Genomic DNA, 23,339 nt, shown 5'->3' on the forward strand with positions numbered 1-23,339 from the left:
GGAATATTAAGGCTACAGCGTAATTACATAGTTCAAATGGTAGGCCCAGAGCCATATACAGTGTACATATTTTTAGACAATACGGCCCAGAAGGGGTGTGGCAAATTGGCCATATACCCCCCCCCCCCCCCATGCCTTATTGCTCTTATTTTTATATATATATATATATATATATATATATATATATATATATTAGTTCATTCAGAAAGTATTTCGACCCTTTGACTTTTTCCACATTTTGTTACGTTACAGCCTTATTCCTATAGTTTTTTTCTCTCATCAATCTACACACAATACCCCATAATGACAAAGTGAAAACAGGTTGTTAGAAATGTTTGCAAATTTATTACAAATAAAAACATAAATACCTTATTTAAATAAGTATTCAGACCCTTTGCTTTGAAACTGAGCTCAGGTGCATCCTGTTTCCATTGATCATCCTTGAGCTGTTTCTATAACTTGATTGGAGTCCACCTGTGGTAAATTGATTGGACATGATTTGGAAAAGGCACACACCTGTCTATATAAGGTCCCACAGTTGACAGTGCATGTCAGAGCAAAAACCAAGCCATGAGGTCGAAGGTGTTGTCCGTAGAGCCTCGAGACAGGATTGTGTCGAGGCACAGATCTGGGGAAGGGTACCAAAAAATGTCTGCAGCATTGAAGGTCCCCAAGACCTAATCGCTGCCAAAGTTCCTTCAGCCAAGTACTGAGGGTCTAAATACTTATCTGATATTTCCCGGGCGTTTTTCTTTCTTTTTTTTTAATAGCTAAAAATCAGTTTTTGCTTTGTCATTTTGGGGTAGTGTGTGTAGATTGAGGGGGGGAAAACAATTGAATCAATTTTAGAGGAAGGCTGTAACAACAAAATGTGGAAAATGTCATGGCGTCTGAATACACTGTATATGGTAGGCCTATTTTCATGTCATAAAAAGCAACACAATTATGTCTGGTAGTTATGATAACATGACGTGCTTGATTGTGACCTCAGGTAAAGGTAACTCAATTGCTTTTGTATGTTAATCCAGCGACAGTAAGACCCGGTGGAAACCCTCTATAACGCAGACTCCACTGTCTGCACACTTTCCTTTACACTGAGTGCAATATGGTAGCAATGATAGGCTGGAGGCTGTGAATAATATGCATTTAGGACCAAGCTCATTACGCTACCCGGTCCTTTAAATGGTCTTGTAACGCATATTAGATTCTTACGAAAGGCTGTGTTTTTTTTTTGCTTTGGAGAAGATAACGGTCTTACGCGCATCTCTATCTCAGCTTGACCGCATACAACTCGCTTTTCTTCAAACCACTGTAACTGAGTCAAGCCTTGAATCGCCGCAGGGGAGACGAGCTGTCAAGATACTTATTCAATCCGTTTGGATAGCTGGTGATGCTTAAAGTCACTATGCTCTCGTCCAGAGCAGGGGCAACCCCAGCTCCAGACTACTGGATAGATGGATCGAAGAAGGAGATCTTGGCTGACTACTATGAGTTGGAGTCCGAATTGGGACGGTGAGCATCCTCTCTCTACAGTACTACTGTATTCAGTGTTCTCATGTTTTCAATGCCTTGATATCACCAGGAGTCGCATTCTGATGATTTTCTGGTCTTTTCAAGCTATAATTTTAATAATATATTAGTTAGTGATCGAAGGATATGCAGCAAATAGTATTGCATCTATTATATAAACACTTTAGTTTTCAATGGAAATAAATTCTGCGTACAACACAGGAGAGAATGCATTCGGTTACCACAATTTCCTGCCTAGATTAGCATCCCCTGATGTTTTTGATAAAGAAAATGTTTTTAATAATCAATCTAAAATAATAATGGTCATCTAAATAATTGATATACAAATAATTGACAAGGCTATAAAAAAAGTTATGTAATATAACTGTCAATTTCCATCATACCCAACCTGGTCAGAGCATTTAGTAATATTCTGTACGTAAATACGATACTTTCTATTTAGTATGTTACGTTTTGTATGGTATGCATTCATTTGTGGATTTCCATCACCCATTTCGTATGATACCTTGCATTCGGAAACTATGATCAATACCGCTCCCGAATGGCACAGCGGTCTAACGCACTGCATCTCAGTGCTTGAGGCGTCAATACAGACACCCTGGTTCAAATCCAGGCTGTATCACATCCGGCCATGATTGGGAGTCGCATATGGCGGTGCCATCACTGTAAATAAGAATTTGTTCTTAACTGACTTGCCTAGTGCGTAAAAAAAAACTTACAGCCTTATTCTAAAATGTATTAAATCGTTTTTTTCCCCCCTTTCCATCAAAATGGCAAAGCAAAACGTTTTTTTTTAAATGTTATGACAATTTGTATTATATTAAGTTCTAAATGTTACGAATTCGCATAACCTATTATGCGAATTCTAGCTATGGTTAGGTTTAGGAGTAAGGTTAGGGGAAGGGTTAGCTAAAAGGTTAGGGCAAGGATTAGCTAATATGCTAAGTAGTTGCAAAGTAGTAAGTAGTTGAACAGTTGCTAGTTAGCTGAAATGCTGAAATGCTAAAGTTGTCCGTGATGAGATTCAAACTCGCAATCTTTGGGTTGCTAGACGTTGACCTTTTTGTTTTTGCTTTAAGTAACCATCTATCTTATTTAACCATACCAAATGTAACATATCATACTAAATGGAGTGTCTTGGATTTGCATACAGATTAATACGAAAAGCTCTGAGACCAGGCTGTCATACTGGTAAGTGTCCTTTTATGACCATGGTCCACTGGGAAAAACACAACTCTGTTTGGTCATGTTTATCCTCATAGCACTTTTCTGTACAACTGTAAACACTTCCAAAGCATGAAAAATAGATACAAAGAAGTTTTGCTCATCACTTTTTCTCGTGAGTTATAGCGGTACAATTAACATGATTTGAGATACTCTGTGGCTTACATAAAGCAAGTCACCTACCAAAACAGTCTCCAGGCAACGACATTGTGAGACAACAGCAGCAAGTTTGAAGTTTTAATGTCACATGCACAAGTACAGTGAAATGCCTTTCTTGCCAGCTCTAAACCCAACAATGCAGTAATCAATAACAATGTAATACTAAAAATAACAAGGTAGAACAAAAACGCACTGTAGAACCAAAAACACACAAGAAATGGAAATGAACAGCTGATTTCATGGCAGATTATAACACATTCAGTAGGTGGTCTGGTGACATGATATGGACTGGTGCATGTGTTTTTATTTATTTCCTTTACGCCTGACTGAGGTGTATGTTTGTTTACCTGTTTATTTGGATCCCTATTCGTTTTTAACAGAAGCAGCAGCAACTCTTCCTCCTGTGGTCCACGAAAAACACAAAACATGACAAGTAACATAACACTCATACACTGATAGACAGGGAAAGTCACACAATAGGCTACAGTATTAAAGAAGCGGTATTGATCATGCGCTGGCACTGCTTTACATGGCTCTGGCTGTGCCGCCACAATCACATGAGAAGAGCCCTACTCCATATTCATAACTAATTGTATTATACAAGGCAGTCTGATAGCATCGGGACAACAGTTGCACTCAAGGATCTGCCACTGAGCCATAATCAGGGATATGGAATGGAGAGAGGGAATCTAATGCATAGAATCAGGGAAATTAGAGCCATCTACAGAAGTCCCAAAATGGACCTGCTTCTGCCCATGCTGCTGTTGGTCGTGAGCAGGGAGATGGTGGCCTGTTGAGTTTGAGTTAATTCAAGTTGGTAATTGATTTTGGTAAGATGAAATAGGGGATATTATATTTAGGGCTGAACATAGGCTATCCATATCTGTTGGCTCAGAGGTAGGGCCGGTGCTAGAAGGAATCAGTTGGACGGGCAATGGGTTCCATAGGGGGGCACATTTCTTTCACAGGACCTCCTATGTGTGCAAGCGTGTGCACATGGGAGTAAATATCATAGGCGGTGTGTGAGTTTCAAGTTTGGGGAAGCTTACAATTTATCCTACCATTTATACCAATCTGAGTGGCAGTTATGATTATTTTATAGGCTTATACGAATTTTCATGGAACAGTTTCATTTCAATAATAACGTTTTAGTTTCTCAAAATCATTGTCTCAAAGTTAATCAAACATCTGAATTAAAAAAATTAAAAACGAAAAGTAAAAATTAAACTAATGCGAGAGCACCAGCCTCTGCTATATGGACACGTTGATGCACCGTGATCTATTGGCAGCTAAAGAAATTAGCTAATGGAACAGAGACAGCCTATAGGCCAATAACTGCCATCATGAACTAAATAAAATACATGTACATAGGCCTAAAGCCAATAAATAAAAACAGTATAAAATATCCTGATGAAAATGCAGGTTCTTTTAATTGCATTCATCTATCTACTCCACCTGTCTGCCTCCCTTTTTAATCTGTCTTGAGCTATCTCTAGTGAAGCGAAACATTGTATCTCATCTGTGAGGACAGACGCTGAGAGACGAGAAGCAAGTACAGGGACTGAACTTTTTTTATAAATATTTTTTTACGTTTTCAGTTTATCTTGTCTTATCGCTACTAAAGTGCTGTGATTGTGAAGTTGAAACGTACTGTATAGGAGCAACAACTGCCCAGCCGCAAAGTGGTAGGCCACACAAGCTCACAAAATGGGACCGCCAATTGGTAAAGCGCGCAGCGCCTAAGAATCGTCTGTTCTTGGTTGCAACACTCACTCAGTTCCAAACTGCCTCTGGAAGCAACGTCAGGACAAGAACTGTTTGTCGGGAGTTTCATGAAATGGGTTTCCATGAATGAGCCGTAAGCCATGCCCAATGCCGAGTATCTGCTGGAGTGGTGTAAAGCTCTACACCATTGGACTCTGGAGCAATGGAAACTCGTTCTCTGAAGTGATGAATCACACTTCCAGCAGTCCGACGGACAAAGCTGGGTTTGGTGGATGCCAGGAGAATGCTACCTGCCCGAATGCATAGTTCCAGCTGTAAAGTTGGTGAAGGAGGAATAATGGTTTGGGCCTGTTTTTCATGGTTTGAGCTTGGCCCCTTAGTTCCAGTTAAGGGGAATCTTAACACTACAGCATACATTGACATTCTAGACGGCCATTTTCTGTTTCAACATGACAATGCCCCAATGCACAAAGCAAGGTCCGTACAGAAATGGTTTTTAGAGATCGGTGTGGAAGAACTTGACTGGCCTGCACAGAGCCCTGACCTCAACCCCGTCGAATACCTTTGGGATGAATTGGAACGCCGACTGTGAGCCAGGCCTAATCGCCCAACATCAGTGACCGACATCACAAATGCTCTTGTGGCTGAATGGAAGCAAGTCCCCTCAGCAATGTTACAACATCTAGTGGAAAGCCTTCCTAGAAGAGTGGAGACTGTTATAGCAGCAAATGGGGAACCAACTCCATAATAATGCCCATGATTTTGGCATGAGATGTTCGACGAGCAGGCGTCCATATACTTTTTGCCATGTTATGTAAGTGGTGGGTGTTTGAGCTTTGGTGCCAAAATAAAGGAATGGTCCCTTTTTCAGAGCTCTCTGGTGGACATTTTGAATGTTCCTCCTGGGGCTTTTCGTGCAGGGCCATTCATTCTACCCCCTGAAAGTGTATATGGCAGCTTTTCCAGCCTTTTGCTAATCCTGCTTGTGGTAGAGTGCTTTGTAAGCAGCGTCTTTCCCACAGGATTGTGCAGGCTATTTCTATGGCAAAAGGCAGGAATTAGCTAACAGTGTATGTGCCCACTCAATTAAAGGGTTGCCTGCAGGAGATACTGTAAAAATATAAACGCCACATGTAAAGTGTTGGTTCCATGTTTCATGAGTTGAAATAAAATATCCTATAAATGTTCCATAATGTACACAAAACGCTTATTTCTCTTGAATGTTGTGCACAAATTTGTTTTCATCCCTGTTAGTAAGCATTTCTCATTTTCAAAGATAAACCATCAACCTGACAGGTGTGGCATATCAATAAGCTGATTAAACAGCATGATCATTACGCAGGTGCACCTTGTGCTGGGAACAGGCCACTCTAAAATGTGCAGTTTTGTCACACAACACAATACCACAGATGTCTCAAGTTTGGAGGGAGTGTGCAATTGTCATGCTGACTGCAGGAATGTCCACCAGAGCTGTTGACAGAATTTAATGTTAATTTCTCTACCATAAGCCGCCTCGTTTTAGAGAATCTGGCAGTACGTCTTTGATTTTTTTTGTTATTTTCTAATAACCAATGTATGTGTTCATGCAAGTGACTGACTGAATTCTCACTATCTGTATCTGCTATTTGCAGCATGCCCAGACCCTTGTTTTGAGAATGAAAGATATCTCAGTTTCTAGGTCTAGAAGAAACCTCGTGAGGTATTGGTCTGTCACATGCATAACCCAGTATTGGTTGGTCACATGAATGAAGCAAATGTTAATGATGAATTAATTATGAATGATGAATAAGCTAAATTATGCTAATGTAACTTGTCTGTATATAAGAGAACTAACTGGACTGCCCCGGAAGAGCTCCTGATCTTGGTGCATTAGGTTGGTTGGAACCTCTCCAGCATGCTGATAATAAAGAATTATTAATTTAAGATTGACTTAGTGTCCCTGTGTAGAATTTCCATGGCATGTCCAACCGGCCTCACAACTGCAGACCACGTGTAACCACGCCAGCCCAGGACCTCCACATCCGGCTACTTTACCTGAGGGATCGTCTGAGACCAGCCACCAGGACAGCAGATGAAACTGTGCACAACCAAAGAATTTCTGCACAAACTGTCAAACGTCTCAGGGAAGCTCATCTGTGTGCTCGTTGTCCACACCAGGGTCTTGACCTGACTGTAGAGGGCAAATGATCATGACTGTACTGTAGCGTGTCTTGCTCCTGAGAGTAGCAGCAGCATCTCTTCTGGGATGACATAATGTTGTGTGAGTGCAAAACTGAAACGAGCAGCTTGTGTAATATATAGGCAGGCAGCATTGAGCTGCATCAGCAGAGCGATGCCTTCACTCAGATGACTTGTTTCGTTGGTTTAGAAAAGCTTGAGGGTTATTGTAATTACTGGGATTGGGAAAAAGACCCAGTAGTTTTTAAATTACCGCAATTCCGTTACATGGTATAAATCCACTTAACCTATTGTAGTTCAATAACCAAAATATATATATTTTTTCCAAGTCAATGTGTCATGTCATCGCTGAAACCCCATTCTTTCTGCAGACATCATTGAATCTTAATTCGGAGCAAATATTTAACTGAGTTTTAGGAAAACATGGCACATAAAAAGATTTTACCGAAATTCTGCACAGTTCTTCCAGTAAATGTGATTTTGTTAAACTTTGAAATTGTTTTTGTTTGAGATACATTTTAAGTAGAAATTTGAGTCCGTTACAGTGGAATTGTAACAGTAAATGAGTATGACAAACATGGACACTTCAAACAATTTAGCCTACCTAAAAAATTCCTTCCGTAAAGCAATATTGTCCCACCTAAAGTATTGTGGCATTTGGCTGCAAAATTAAATGTCAGCATTTGTGGGAAAAGCTATATGAGCTTGTGTTGTTCATTGATACTAAATGTTTTAGTATCAATGATGTGTTTGTCTTAGTGCTGTGGTTGGATATGACCATTCCAGAGTGATGAATATGATCCGTTAGTGGAATTCATCACTGATGATCTGGGATGGAGCTCTCTGGCCTTGATGTAGAAGACCCATCTGTTAATTAAATCCCACAACTAAATCTGATGATAGCAGTAGCTAATTTCCCTGTGTGTGCGTGTGCACATTTAGAGAAAAAAGGTGGTCTCTACAAACTAAAAGGGTTCCTCGGCTGTCCCCATAGAAGAACCCCTTGAAGAACCATTTTTGGATTCCATGTATATCCTTTTCCACAGAGAGTTCTACATGGAACCCAAAAAGGTTATCCTATAGGGACAGCCGAAGAACCCTTTAGGAGTGCAGGACAGACCAGGCTCTGGAGATATGCAGATCGCTGTACAGCTTTATATGCAGATCTCTTTTGCCCGTCCCTCTTGAGCTTAGTGCTAGAACAGACAGCAACAATAAGCTTCATTCTCAGGGTGTCAGACCAACAATAAGCTTCATTCTCAGGGTGTCAGACCAACAATAAGCTTCATTCTCAGGGTGTCAGACCAACAATAAGCTTCATTCTCAGGGTGTCAGCCTCCGAGGCTAAATGGTCTAGCATCTTGACTCATATGCTGTGTGTGCAATGACTTTAGAATGAAATAACGCTTATCTCTCCAAGAGTTGAGAGGCTCAACACAATGCTATATAATTCAAGTGTGAAATCATGGCATAAGGATGACAGAAACAATGCCGGGAGAAGTTGAATTGGGAGGTGGATTTATAAAGTGGATTAAAACATGTGTTGACTAAAATAAATGAATGGAATAAATTGGTAGTTTATTCAAGAACTGACTCAGATATTTAGACAGATTTTGTTAGACAATTACATAAGGAGGGCACAGTAGAGTATAGGCCTAACTATGTATTGCTGTAACTTTTTCAGTTCTTCGTTGTATCGTGGCCTGTCTGCGTATTTCAAACTCTTACTCCTCTGCCAATGAGTGGCCATTTTGACGTCAGATAGGAAAGTGGTCATTACACGTGCTCTCATCCATCACAGAGAAGAAAGCAGGGCAAACTCATAAATATAGATCCCTCTTTTCTGTACGACATTAAGATTGCATGATTTAATGAAATGAGGCATTGTAGAAATTACACGGGTGGATCCAAAGTGGAGCAAGGAGGGTACACTAGGATGAGGTCATCTCGTCAACCTGATAACAATTTAATGATATTTTGTTTATTAGTGTTTATTAGATTTGTGTTATTTGCTTAGGTAGGCCTTTGCCTTTGCCCCTGAGCTGCACAACAATAGTGTACAGTCCTTTGCCCCTGCATAACAATAGTGTACAGTCCAAGTCTAGTTTATCACTTGAATTCTCTCTCCTAAGACTCTTGGCTGTTGTTGTGGTTGGATTGAAGCTGTGAGCTGGCTGTCATGCCTGCCTTATGTCTGCTCACATGGACCTGCCGTGAGGGTATTTCCCACAGGAGGCAGGGAGGGAGAGAGAATGTGGGAGATGAAAAGAGAGAGAGGAGGTTTGGGTGAGAGGCAGGGAAAGAGAGAGAATGTGTGGTAGGGGCAGAGAGGATTTGTGTAGGAGTAAGAGAGAGAGGGAGAGGGAAGAAAATCTGTTCTGTATTTCTGGTGTAATGGTGAGTATCGAGGTCGGGACTCCTAATGAGAGCCCAAGTGCTTTCCTCTGAACACAGAAGCTGCTCTCTCTCTCTCTCTCTCTCTCTCTCTCTCTCTCTCTCTCTCTCTCTCTCTCTCTCTCTCTCTCTCTCTCTCTCTCTCTCTCTCTCTCTCTCTCTCTCTCTCTCTCTCTCTCTCTCTCTCTCTCTCTCTCTCTCTCTCTCTCTCTCTCTCTCTTCCCTCTCCCCACTAATTTGTAAGCTGTGCTACCAAATTTGATTTATTTGCACATTGGAGGCGCTCCAATAGCGTACCTTTCTATATATTTTGCAGGCAGCACAGTATGTATCCCTCTTGCTTTCTTGAAGCCGTTATAGCAATCTTCTCTTTAAAATGTCATATCAACTCCTCTGACAATAGCAGGGTCATGTTGTACCTGTAAAAGATGTCACATGCAAAGTGGAGCTCTTATTCAGAACTAACAGTACTACTTACGTTTGAATAAATACAAAGTAGATCTTTAGTTGGCTTTGTAGCTCAGGGCCCTCATTTCAAAAGTGCTTATCTAGAATCATCCTCCCCTGTCCGTATTCCGCACTCCTACTCTGACAAGCCCAGGGCTTTTAATAACAAAGGAAACATAATTAATGACCCCGAGCCAGTGGCCAAGGTGACCGAACTGCTGAACACATGACAATGTAAAAATCAAATCAAATCAAACTTTATTTGTCACATGCGCCGAATACAACAAGTGTAGACAAGTCCTTAACTCTTCTTGAACTGCACCGTTGGTTATGAAAATATTTACCAAATAAACTCAAGTAAAACGTAATGATGGTGTTGTATTCGTGTTTGGCCATGCAGTCTTGGGTGAACAGGGAGTACAGGAGGGGACTAAGTACACATCCCTGAGGGGCCCCAGTGTTGAGGATCAGTGTGACAGACGTGTTGTTGCCTACCCTTACCACCTGGGGGCGGCCCATCAGGAAGTCCAGGATACAGTTGCAGAGGGAGGTGTTTAGTCCCAGGGTCCTTAGTTTAGTGATGAGCTTCGTGGGCACTATGGTGTTGAACGCTGAGCTGTAGTCAATGAACAGCATTCTTACATAGGTGTTGCTTAAATCTTGAAGGAATATAGACCGAATCTCCATGTTTGCGTACTACTGTTGTAATTTATAGGCCTATGGGATTGTGGTGAAATTTGTCTACCTAGCGCTCAGATTTGAACGTGTCAGTACAGAGAAAATACAACGCTGAGTTTCTTTGGGAGAATTGCCAACTGACGCTTCAGACAAACACTCTAGACACTGTACGCAGCCATAATGGAAGTAAAGAAGAACCTCATCAAAGCCTATTCACCATTTCCCTGCGCTGTTTGCACATCGTGTCCCTACCCACTTGACAGTTGCTCTTGTATCTTAACTGTGTATTCCCTCTGCATTTAGGGGAGCGACATCCGTGGTGTGCAGATGTCGACAGAAGGGAACACAGAAGCCGTTTGCGGTGAAAACGCTGAAGAAGACAGTAAGTTTTCGCTGTATATTCGCCATAGAGTCTTAGTGTAGTCATTTTACCCAGAGACTACAACACGCTAAAGGTCCTTCCTTAACCCAGTTCTGTTTTCTTTCTGCAGGTGGACAAGAAGATAGTGAGGACAGAGATAGGTGTCCTACTTCGACTCTCTCACCCAAACATTGTGAGTGTTCTACAGCACTTTTGGGCTGTCCTTGCATAGAATTAACGATTGCTGTTGTGTTTTTTTTTTATCAATGCGGAATTTATGTTTGTTTTGTTTTACTTCTTCCAGATCAAACTAAAAGAGATATTTGAGACCCCGTCAGAGATCAGTCTGGTCTTAGAGCTTGTGACTGGAGGAGAGCTATTTGATAGGTTAGTTAACTGCCCTCATGGTCACACACACACACACACACGCACACACAAAAACACGCACACATACTCTCTTTACCATTCCTCTGTTACAACAATCACAACACATGTTATTCTCTCAGGGTTGTGGAAAAGGGCTTCTACACTGAACGGGATGCTGCTGATGCTGTCAAACAAGTACTAGAAGCCGTTGCAGTGAGTTGACTTCCTTCCTCTGACGCCTGTCAAAAAGTAGACCAATAAATGTCGAGCAAGCTCTTGACATACTGTAAAACCATCCCACATTCACTCCGCCTGTCTCCTTATCGATACATTACAAAGGGCAAAAGGGAAATGGAAGGCTTTTTCCGTAATCAAATCCCAAATTCACTGTCATTTGAACCAGCACTGTTGGATCAACAGTGGACACGGTTTAAGTTCACTTCCTTGAGCTATCGCATAACCAAGCGTGCGTCTCTCACTGAGCTATCTTTGACATCTTATCCACATGGACCGAGCCATATGTCATATGGCATGAACTTGCTAGTGTCTTGAAAGAGATCTCCTTCCATGATCCTCAGTTTGCAACAAATTGATGTTGCCAAGGAGATTAAATAGTAAGACAGACAGGGAATTTTTAAAACCAGCCTAGGACTTGGTGTTGTTTTTCCAACGGGGCGACTCAGGAGAGGACAACAGGGCTTTTCTTAAAGTTTCCTTGTGTTGTTGAGCAAGTGCTGAGAAAGTGTTTGTTCCGTGTTGATTTGGAGTGATTCCTTTGCATTGTACACGGCCACTTGAAAGACAGCAGAGAGCTTCTGCAGTCTGTGTTACATGACGAACTCCTTCTGGATATCTAGCTAAACGTCCCAGTGGAGCATTGCGGTAGCCTCGTTTCCCGCCAATCTCACTGACACATCTACATTTAAGTCCCCACTCTGTTTGTGACAGATTCCTTCATTATAGGCCATTCATTTGGTGTTATCTTAGCATCATAACACGTTGATTATTTTGGACACGTTATTCTGTGATAACGGAGAATCCGGAGATTCTTTGTGACCTTTTTTTTTTACTATGTCAAAAGACGGTGTTAGGCTAATGTTCTTGATATTGATATTTTACCATTGAGAGCCTATGCATCTCGAAATAATATTTGTCCTCGTTGGCCAAATACATCGGCTGGCCCACCTCTCAGGTAGGCCCTGCTTTACTTTCTCTGGTAGAAGAGCACCACAGTCAATGAGAATACACAGCTGTGTAGTTGGGTTACAGTACTGTACGAATAGCTTTTTTTTTTGTGGTGCGGTGGCATCCGTGGGAGGCATGGGATGTGTGCGGTGTGGTGGCGGCTACTGTTTTCGTTCCTTTCCTCCTTCTCTTCTTCCCTCCTTTCCTCCCTCCCACACTCCACGTATCGGATGAGAGGAGAGGAGAATTCCCCTCTGACATCATAGAGATCACACCCAGGGAGGGGGGGGGTCACAATACATAGTGTGGGGAGAAAAGGATGCCTTCGTTCACTGTGAATAACGTCTGTTCAACTCAGTCATTCCCAAGCAGAAAATATGTCTGTTTTGTTGCGTAATAAGTGTAGCTCCTTCAGTGCCAACTTTGATGCTTAGAAATGTATTGTCAGTGCCAGTGGAATGGAATGTGGTTTTCTTTAACAGCTTGATGTTAAGAGTTTACACAAGAAACCAGGGATTTGGATATACACCCACCCACAGTGTGCAGATGATATAAAGTTCTACAATAGGTTGCTTTACAAACCGGTATCATTATCAAGACAGTGAGCCATAGACTTGTCAGAGGAGGTCTACATCCATGACACTACAAAGTCTGAGAACACATTGCTTTCCCTCACTCAAATCCCACCTTTGTCTTTCCAATGACCAGCATTACCAAGGCAGCTGCCTTGTGCTGCTGTTTTCTGTAACTGTGCAGAATTCCATGGCCCACGCTGCCTTGTTTGATGAGTTACTGTGGTAACACAGGTGAAAGTCCTCGCTGAACCCCAAAAACAGTTTAAAACATGTTTACATCCAGTACACAGTATCATAGAACATTGTTTAACAGTGTAATACACTGTTTTGGCAACAGTAGGAAAGAGGTTGTGAAAAGTAGTTTAACTTTTCATTTTGCTTATACATTTTTAACAGTGCGCTTTAATGCAGGAATGTTACGGTTCTGCGTGGAAAAGGAACTGTGGTGGTAGATGCCGCCCCCAAAATCCCTATCAGTCCAGCTCCATACTCACCACCAGACAGATCAATAACACTATATGTGTATAGGAGTCAGTTATGCTGCTGTCTTGTGTTTTTGGGCAGTACCTGCATGAGAACGGCGTGGTGCACCGAGACCTGAAACCCGAGAACCTCCTATATGCCACCTCAGCACCAGATGCTCCCCTCAAAATAGGTGGGTGCGTAAGTCAATACACTGTGGGATTCACTACGATTATCCCAAAGAACATCCATTGAGCCTGAACAGACTCTGCTGTGCTATCAGATACAGAACTGAGATAATTGGGGAATCAATGCCAAAGATTCTATTCTATTCTTTTCTTTTGTTTCCATTCTATTGTACTGGTGTTCTATTTTATTCTATTCTACTATTTTATTATGATACTATATAAGAGAACTTCCAGAAATAGGCATGATCTCTAATACAGCTCTCTTTCTTTTTGCAGCTGATTTTGGACTGTCAAAGATCATCGACGATCAGGTCACAATGAAGACAGTTTGTGGTACACCAGGATACTGTGGTGAGTTGTAACCCATTACTGTGATGCTATTTCATTCACTTGGAACAAAGTAATAGACAGTGCCATTTCAGACATAGCAGATTGTTGTTGTTTTGGTCATGCATGCTTTACCTGCCAAGTTTTGAGCAGAGATAAGTACCCTGAGGATAGTTTGCACTGTATATTGTAATATTTATCCACATACTACATAGTAAGTTCTTCCTTGGATTAATTAGTGAATAAGAATTCCTTACTCTGTTTTTCATCTCTGTTTCTCTCCCTCCTCCATGTGTTGCCCCCCCCCCCCCCCCCCCCCCCCCCCCAAACATCCTGCGCTTCTCTTTCCCCTCCCTCCCTCTCTATCCTTCCCTCCCTCTCTGCCTCCCTCCAGCCCCAGAGATCCTGCGAGGATGTGCTTATGGACCTGAGGTTGACATGTGGTCGGTGGGCGTTATCACTTACATCTTGTAAGTGACACCAGCCCCTCAAAAGTGTACTGGGACCCTGAATCACATCATTGAAAATACATCAGTTCCTTTTGATACTGAACAGTTTTGTTATTTTGTTAGCAGAAAACAACAATAACAAAATGCATCAAGAATATGTGTTCTTTATTTGATGAGAGGAAGTACAGACCTTTTTTAATTGCATTTTTAGGCCATTTTGGTTTCTGGATCAAGGGTGTTGGTGCATTCATGTTTAAGAGCAGCTGAGTGTTTTTTTTAATCTCCTCGCATACTGATTGGTATACATAGTATGTGGGTGTGCGTTCCCCGTTATACAGCAAGCAGGGCAATGGTAGTTCAACTGCAAGCAACAGCATTCAGAAGAAGCACAGTGGTGTACAGACTACTAGTTAATTAATATTAAACTGTAAAAAATAACATATTTTGAAGGCACATCAATCTGGGAGAAAAAGAGAGTGAGTTTCTTGTTATTCTGTCCAACATTTAAAGGCAAACCTTAGTGCGAGGAGGATTGCCATCTCCAATAGAGTTGTAGCTCAGGCCCCTGCGGCTGTCAGAGCCTGTCAGACTGTGCCAGCCACTGAATCAATAGACAGGAGCTGTCTGTGGATGATGTATACCTCATTTTTCATCCTCCCTCTGACAGGCTATGTGGCTTTGAACCGTTCTTCGATGATAGAGGGGACCAGTACATGTTCAAGAGGATCCTCAACTGTGAATATGAGTTTGTCTCCCCCTGGTGGGACAATGTGTCCCTCAATGCCAAGGATCTGGTGAGTTCTATGTACTGGTACCAGGGGTCCAGAGGTTACCACAGTTCAGCTGCCGGGTTGACATTCCCCTCTGGTACTTAGACCTAATTGATGAATCCGTAATTGGTGGAGAATGCAAACCTAACCAGCATGAGGGTTCTCTTCTTGCCCTGTCGACTACTGGCTTGGCTTCTGAAAAAACATAGTGTGCTGTACTTCCATAATGCCCTTGCAGACTTATATGCCTGCACTTTAGCATCCGATCGCTTAGACCATGGGTTAAACAATGGCGAACGTGCATAAAGATGGCAGAATTCCGATATGACGTCATTGTTTTAGCACTATCGAGTTTTTAAACTGCGGCACGCGATATGGTTCAACGTGCCAATAAATCAACACAATCTACTTTTTTTTCCTCTTTCGGTTTTTCAAATTGCCGCCGTCCTGGAGATGAAATTGGGATCATTTATACTCTGCTAATGACCATACATTAAAAAAATAGAATAACAGAGAGCAATGTACAAAAGGTGAACTTAGCAAAACAAGGAATTTGTGGTAAGTGCATGGACCTCCATCTTTATGCACCTCTGCTTTTGGTTAGGCATATGGTTGCGTGCTGCATTGTAGCATTGGGTCAGGTGAACTGTTTCCCAGCTGAAGGGTCAGTGGGAGTGTAGGTGTGTCTGATTCATAAAATAAGATAAAAAAGGAGGGTAACTAGACTACATCCATCTCCTACTGTATTTTTGTATTTTATCTCCAAATTATGAACTGGGCCGACTTGTTATGGGGACAAAAGGAAACTGCATAAACAGCATCCAAGCAAATAATGAATTCAGACTCAGTCTCAGTGACCCAGTTACTAACCATATGCTACTGTATGTGCTGCTGTCCTGTAGGTGAGAAAGCTGATTGTCCAGGATCCAAAGAAGCGGCTAACGACCTTGCAAGCACTGCAGCACCCCTGGGTGACTGGGAAGGCAGTTAACTCAGCCCATATGGACACTGCTCAGAAGAAACTGCAGGAGTTCAATGCACGCCGAAAACTCAAGGTAGGTACAAAAACAAATTCTCTGTAATTTTTTTTGTACAGTAGTTAAGGGCAAGTAGTAACATGTATAATTTATTTATGTCTCGCCATTTTAAAGTTAGGATTGTGTGCTTGTGTCAATATCCTTTGACTGAATACAGTTGAAGTCGGAAGTTTACATACACTTAGGTTGGAGTCATTAAACTCCTCTCATTCCACTCCACACATTTCTTGTTAACCAACTATAGTTTTGGCAAGTCGGTTAGGACCTCTAATTTGTGCATGACACAAGTAATTTTTCCAACAATTGTTTACAGACAGATTATTTAACTTATAATTCACTGTATCACAATTCCAGTGGGTCAGAAGTTTACATACACTAAGTTGACTGTGCTTTTAAACAGCTTGGAAAATTACAGAAAATTATGTCATGGCTTTAGAAGCTTCTGATAGGCTAATTGAAATCATTTGAGTTAATTGGAGGTGTACCTGTGGATGTATTTCAAGGCCTACCTTCAAACTCAGTGCCTCTTTGCTTGACATCATGGGAAAATCAAAAGAAATCAGCCAAGACCTCAGAAAAAACTTGTAGACCTACACAAGTCTGGTTCATCCTTGGGAGCAATTTCCAAACGCCTGAAGGTACCACTGTACAAATAATAGTACGCAAGTATATACACCATGGGACCACGCAGCCGTCATACTGCTCAGGAAGGAGATGAGTTCTGTCTCCTAAAGATGAATGTACTTTGGTGCAAAAAGTGCAAATCAATCCCAGAACAACAACAAAGGACCTTGTGAAGATGCTGGAGGAAACGGGTACAAAAGTATCTATATCCACAGTAAAACGAGTCCTATATCGACATAACCTGAAAGGCCGCTAAGCAAGGAAGAAGCCACTGCTCAAAAACCGCCATTGAAACGCCAGACTACGGTTTGCAACTGCACAAGGGGACAAAGATTGTACTTTTTGGAGAAATGTCCTCTGGTCTGATGAAACAAAAATAGAACGGTTTGGCCATAATGACCATCGTTATGTTTGGAGTAAAAAGGGGAAGGCTTGCAAGCCAAAGAACACCATCCCATCCGTGAAGCACGAGGGTGGCAGCATCATGTTGTGGGGGTGCTTTGCTGCAGGAGGGACTGGTGTACTTTACAAAATAGATGGCATCATGAGGGCGGAAAATTATGTGGATATATTGAAGCAACATCTCACAACATCAGTCAGGAAGTTAAAGCTTGGTCGCAAATGGGTCTTCTAAATGGACAATGACCCCAAGCATACTTCCAAAGTTGTGGCAAAATGGCTTAAGCACAACAACGTTCAAGGTATTGGAGTGACCATCACAAAGCCCTGACCGCAATCTTATAGAAAATGTGTGGGCAGAACTGAAAAAGCGTGTGTGAGCAAGGAGGCGTGCAAACCTGACTCAGTTACACCAGCTCTGTCAGGAGGAATGGGCCAAACTTCACCCAACTTATTGTGGGAAGCTTGTGGAAGGCTTCCTGAAACGTTTCACCCAAGTTAAACAATTTAAAGGCAAAGACTAATTGAGTGTATGTAAACTTCTGACCCACTGGGAATGTGATGAAAGACATAAAAGCTGAAATAAATCATTCTGACATTTCACATTCTTAGGATCACCACTTTTATTTTAAAACTTCTTATGGCTGCAGGGGCAGTATTGAGTAGCTTGGATGAAAGGTGCCCAGAAGTGCCCAGAGTCAACGGCCTGCTCCTCAGTCCCAGTTGCTAATATATGCATAGTATTATTAGTATTGGATAGAAAACACTCTGATGTTTCTAAAACTGTTTGAATGATGTCTGTGAGTATAACATAACTCATATGGCAGGCAAAAACCTGAGAAGAAATCCAAACAGGAAGTGGAAAATCTGAGGTTGGTCGATTTTCAACCCAGCCCCTATTGAATACACAGTGGTATATGGATGAAGTTGCACTTCCTAGGGCTTCCACTAGATGTCAACCGTCTTTAGAAACTTGAATGAGGCTTCTACTGTGTTATGGAGCCGGATGGGAGCTCTTTGAGTCAGTGGTCTGGCAGAGAGCCAGGTCCTGGTCACGCGCATTTCACATGATAGCGACCTGCATTCCATGGCTTCTCTACAGACATAGGAATTCTCCGGTTGGAACTTTATTGAAGATTTATGATAACATCCTAAAGATTGATTCTGTACTTAGTTTGACATGTTTCTTCAACCTGTAATATAACTTCTTGAAGTTTTCGTCCGACGTTCGGATGGACCTGCACGAGCATTTGGATTTGTGTACTAAACGCGCTAACAAAAGTAGCTACTTGGACATAAATGATGGACATTATCGAACAAATCAAGCATTTATTGTTGAACTAGGATTCCTGGGAGTGCATTCCGATGAAGATCGTCAAAGGTAAGGGAATATTTATAATGCGATTTCTGATTTCTGTTGACTCCAACATGGCAGATAATTTTATTTTCTGAGCGCCGTCTCAGATTATTGAATGGTTTGCTTTTTCCGTAAAGTTTTTTTAAAAATCTGACACAGTGGTTGCATTAAGGAGAGGTACATCTATATTTCCATGTCTAACAACTGTATTTATCGACATTTATAATGAGTATTTCTGTAAAATCATGTGGCTCTCTGCAATATCACCGGATGTTTTTAGAACTAGTGAACTTAACGCGCCTATTTATACTGAGATTTGTTTATATAAATATGAACTTTATCAAACAAAACATACAGTGCCTTGCGAAAATATTCGGCCCCCTTGAACTTTGCGACATTTCAGGCTTCAAAGATAAAGATATAAAACTGTATTTTTTTGTGAAGAATCAACAACAAGTGGGACACAATCATGAAGTAGAACGACATTTATTGGATATTTCACACTTTTTTAACAAATCAAAAACTGAAAAATTGGGCGTGCAAAATTATTCAGCCCCTTTTACTTTCAGTGCAGCAAACTCTCTCCAGAAGTTCAGTGAGGATCTCTGAATGATCCAATGTTGACCTAAATGACTAATGATGATAAATACAATCCACCTGTGTGTAATCAAGTCTCCGTATAAATGCACCTGCACTGTGATAGTCTCAGAGGTCCGTCAAAAGCGCAGAGAGCATCATGAAGAACAAGGAACACACCAGGCAGGTCCGAGATACTGTTGTGAAGAAGTTTAAAGCCGGATTTGGATACAAAAATATTTCCCAAGCTTTAAACATCCCAAGGAGCACTGTGCAAGCGATAATATTGAAATGGAAGGAGTATCAGACCACTGCAAATCTACCAAGACCTGGCCGTCCCTCTAAACTTTCAGCTCATACAAGGAGAAGACTGATCAGAGATGCAGCCAAGAGGCCCATGATCACTCTGGATGAACTGCAGAGATCTACAGCTGAGGTGGGAGACTCTGTCCATAGGACAACAATCAGTCGTGTATTGCACAAATCTGGTCTTTATGGAAGAGTGGCAAGAAGAAAGCCATTTCTTAAAGATATCCATAAAAAGTGTCGTTTAAAGTTTGCCACAAGCCACCTGGGAGACACACCAAACATGTGGAAGAAGGTGCTCTGGTCAGATGAAACCAAAATTGAACTTTTTGGCAACAATGCAAAACGTTATGTTTGGCGTAAAAGCAACACAGCTGAACACACCATCCCCACTGTCAAACATGGTGGTGGCAGCATCATGGTTTGGGCCTGCTTTTCTTCAGCAGGGACAGGGAAGATGGTTAAAATTGATGGGAAGATGGATGGAGCCAAATACAGGACCATTCTGGAAGAAAACCTGATGGAGTCTGCAAAAGACCTGAGACTGGGACGGAGATTTGTCTTCCAACAAGACAATGATCCAAAACATAAAGCAAAATCTACAATGGAATGGTTAAAAAATAAACATATCCAGGTGTTAGAATGGCCAAGTCAAAGTCCAGACCTGAATCCAATCGAGAATCTGTGGAAAGAACTGAAAACTGCTGTTCACAAATGCTCTCCATCCAACCTCACTGAGCTCGAGCTGTTTTGCAAGGAGGAATGGGAAGAAATTTCAGTCTCTCGATGTGCAAAACTGATAGAGACATACCCCAAGCGACTTACAGCTGTAATCGCAGCAAAAGGTGGCGCTACAAAGTATTAACTTAAGGGGGCTGAATAATTTTGCACGCCCAATTTCAGTTTTTGATTTGTTAAAAAAGTTTGTTTTGTTTTAAAAACACTTCATGATTGTGTCCCACTTGTTGTTGATTCTTCACAAAAAAATACAGTTTTATATCTTTATGTTTGAAGCCTGAAATGTGGCAAAACGTCGCAAAGTTCAAGGGGGCCGAATACTTTCGCAAGGCACTGTACATGTATTGTGTAACATGAAGTCCTATGAGTGTCATCTGATGAAGATCATCAAAGGTTAGTGATTAATTTGATCTCTATTTGTGCTTTTTGTGACTCCTCTCTTTGGCTGGAAAAATGGCAGGGTTTTTCTGTGAGTTGGTGGTCACTTAACGTAATCGTTTGTGGTGCTTTCGCTGTAAACGCCTATTTGAAATCGGACACTGTGGTGGGATTAACAACAAGGTTATCTTTAAAACGGTATAAGGTATGTTTGAGGAATTTTAATTATGAGATTTCTGATTTGAATTTGGCGCCCTGCACTTTCACTGGCTGTTGTCATATCATCCCGTTAACGGGATTGCAGCCCAAAGAAGTTTTAACTGACCTAAGACGGGGCATTTTTACTAGCATTAAATGTCAGGAATTGTGAAAAACTGAGTTTAAATGTATTTGGCTAAGGTGTATGCAAACTTCCAACTTCAACTGTATATTTGGAATGCAAGCAGATACAAACATATACTGAGTATAAGGAACACCTTCCTAATATTGAGTTATATCCCCCCTTTTGCGTTCAAAACAGCCTCAATTTGTCGGGGCATGCACTTTTACAAGGTGTCAAACGTTCCACAGGGATGCTGGTCCATGTTGACTCCAGTTGTGTCAAGTTGGCTGGATGTCCTTTGGGTGGTGGACCATACTTGATACACACTGGAATCTGTTGAGTGTGAAAAACCCAGCAGCATCGCAGTACTTGACACAAAGCGGTGCTCCTGGCACCTACTACCATACCCCGTGCAAATGCACTTACATATTTTGTCTTGCCCATTCGCCCTCTGAATGGCACATCCACAATTCATGTCTCAATTGCATCAAGGCTTAAAAATCCTTCTTTAACCTGTCTCCTCCCCTTCATCTACACTGATTGAAGTGGATTTAACAAGTGACATCAATAAGGAATCATAACTTTCACCTGGATTCACCTCATCAATCAATGTCATGGAAATAGCAGGTGTTCTTAATGTTTTGTATACTCAGTGTAAATGATTGCTATAATTTGTTTATTTATCTGCACAGTCAGAGTGGGCCTGCACGTTAATCCTAAACTATGTCAATTAATGATGTGTTTGTTGACAGGCTGCAGTAAAGGCCGTGGTGGCCTCGTCACGATTGGGCAGCGCTGGCAGTCACGGCCACGCTGACAACCGCAAGAACAGCAACTGCAACAGCGCCACCAATCAGGAAGGGGCACAAGAGGGGCAGCCACGGAACGATCAGTCACAGATCCAGGAAGGATCCTAACTGTGGATCTCCTCTGTTGCATGTCACCCTGTGAAGCCATTCTACCCTCCTGTTGGACTGTGAAGTTTCTGAGAGGAACCATATATGGTCTCACCTATGCTGGAGATACTCCGCCTGGCTTTATTGCATGTGACTGATTTAATTAAAGGATGTACAACCATACTGACTCAGCACATTGCAACAACACGCCACAAGTATTTTAAGTACACGTGAAATCAGAGTTTACGACTGCGCATGCCCATTTCTTTACTCACACAACAACTAACTTCACTGGATGGTTTATTTATTCCATTATACCATGTCATAACTGCAAAATGACATCCAAGTGTTCACAGTATTAATTTGCCGGTTTATAAAGTAATTCATAACGATGGTAATCATCATGCTGCTCTGGTGGCAGAATATAATATAGACTGGAGAATTGATTTAGGTTGATTTGCATTACTGGTTGAGTAGGCCAACAGTATCTGTTTGGAGAACGGGTTGGACACATTTTTCAGATGGTCATAAACTGAACCTTTATTACAACGTCTAAGGAGAATGCCTTATTGTATCTTATTAACTGTGTTTTACACTCCTTTTGTAAGAAATACTGAGTATCTTGTTAAAGGTCCAATGCACCTGTTTTTATCAGAATATCAAATAATTTCAGGGTAACAATATCAATTAAAATAGTCAAAAGAAACAACAATTGCTTCTTAGCAAAGACCGTTTCCCATGCAAGAATTTTGCTCGGACTGTCTGGGAGTGATCTGAGTGGGGAGGGGAAAACTGAAAACTAGCTGTTATTGGTAGACAAAAGTGATGTTATTTAAAAGTGTAGAGTTGTTTTACCATTAAGAACTTTTTCTTTTGTATACCAAAATGGTTGTGTACAACTGAAAAGGCACCCCAGTTTTTTTATTGCCAAATACACAATTTTCATGGAAATGGAAGAGTAGATATTCAGTGCCAAAATTGGTTGAGTCTGTTGCTTTATTCGATAATATCCCACCTCTGTCATATACAATGGAAGAGGCTGTTTTCTTGCTGCGAATATTTCTCTCTCATTAATCCATTAACTGACATGCCTTGTAGTGGAATGTTTGTTAATCTACAAAGAAAAAGGTTGGCTGTGTATTGAATTTTTAGCATGATTTTGCCTGCAGTATAAAGGAATGTTGTGGTTAATATATGAAATGTATTCAACAACGGTTGTCCTTTTGCATGTGGGAATGTTGAATTGAACTGCTGCGGTTGTCTGTTAAAATGCCCATTAGTTTACTTACATCACATGACAGATGCAATCTGTGTTAAACAGTGAAGTATTAGAGGCCTTCTGAAGGCCCCAAGATGTCAACTTGATATTCATTTTATATGCTCAAGGGAACATTTAATCATTCAGTGTCGTCTTAAAATGGTTACCATTAGGATTGATTTGGTATGGACTGCAGGATAAAAAATTAAACTTTATGAAGTTATATGTTTGAGTGGTTTTGTATATTTGACAGCTTATGTACTTTTTGAACAAATAGTTTTATCAAGTAAAGAATAATGGCAGTATCCTTAACATATTTTTTATTGACCTACCATTTCGGGGGGTATGGGTCTCCATCGCCCAGTACTGGAGGATGCACCTATACTGACCAATGTCTATGGTTTTGTAAGTATAATGTATGTAACAGGTA

General features: G+C 41.3%; 1 protein-coding gene across 1 annotated transcript; it reads left to right on the forward strand.

The window, feature by feature from the left end:
- The first annotated feature begins 1,210 nt into the window (after positions 1-1,210).
- On the forward strand, positions 1,211-22,778 carry LOC139410040 (calcium/calmodulin-dependent protein kinase IV). Its single transcript, XM_071155471.1, has 11 exons — positions 1,211-1,512; positions 10,639-10,717; positions 10,827-10,889; positions 11,001-11,083; positions 11,203-11,275; positions 13,387-13,477; positions 13,749-13,823; positions 14,194-14,269; positions 14,916-15,042; positions 15,921-16,073; positions 21,508-22,778. The coding sequence occupies exons 1-11, from the start codon at positions 1,391-1,393 to the stop codon at positions 21,670-21,672; spliced, it is 1,107 nt and encodes a 368-aa protein (XP_071011572.1). The 5' UTR covers positions 1,211-1,390; the 3' UTR covers positions 21,673-22,778.
- Positions 22,779-23,339: the final 561 nt, after the last annotated feature.

The sequence above is a fragment of the Oncorhynchus clarkii genome, chromosome 5 (genome assembly GCF_045791955.1).
Source record: "Oncorhynchus clarkii lewisi isolate Uvic-CL-2024 chromosome 5, UVic_Ocla_1.0, whole genome shotgun sequence".
NCBI classification, from domain to species: Eukaryota; Metazoa; Chordata; class Actinopteri; order Salmoniformes; family Salmonidae; genus Oncorhynchus; species Oncorhynchus clarkii.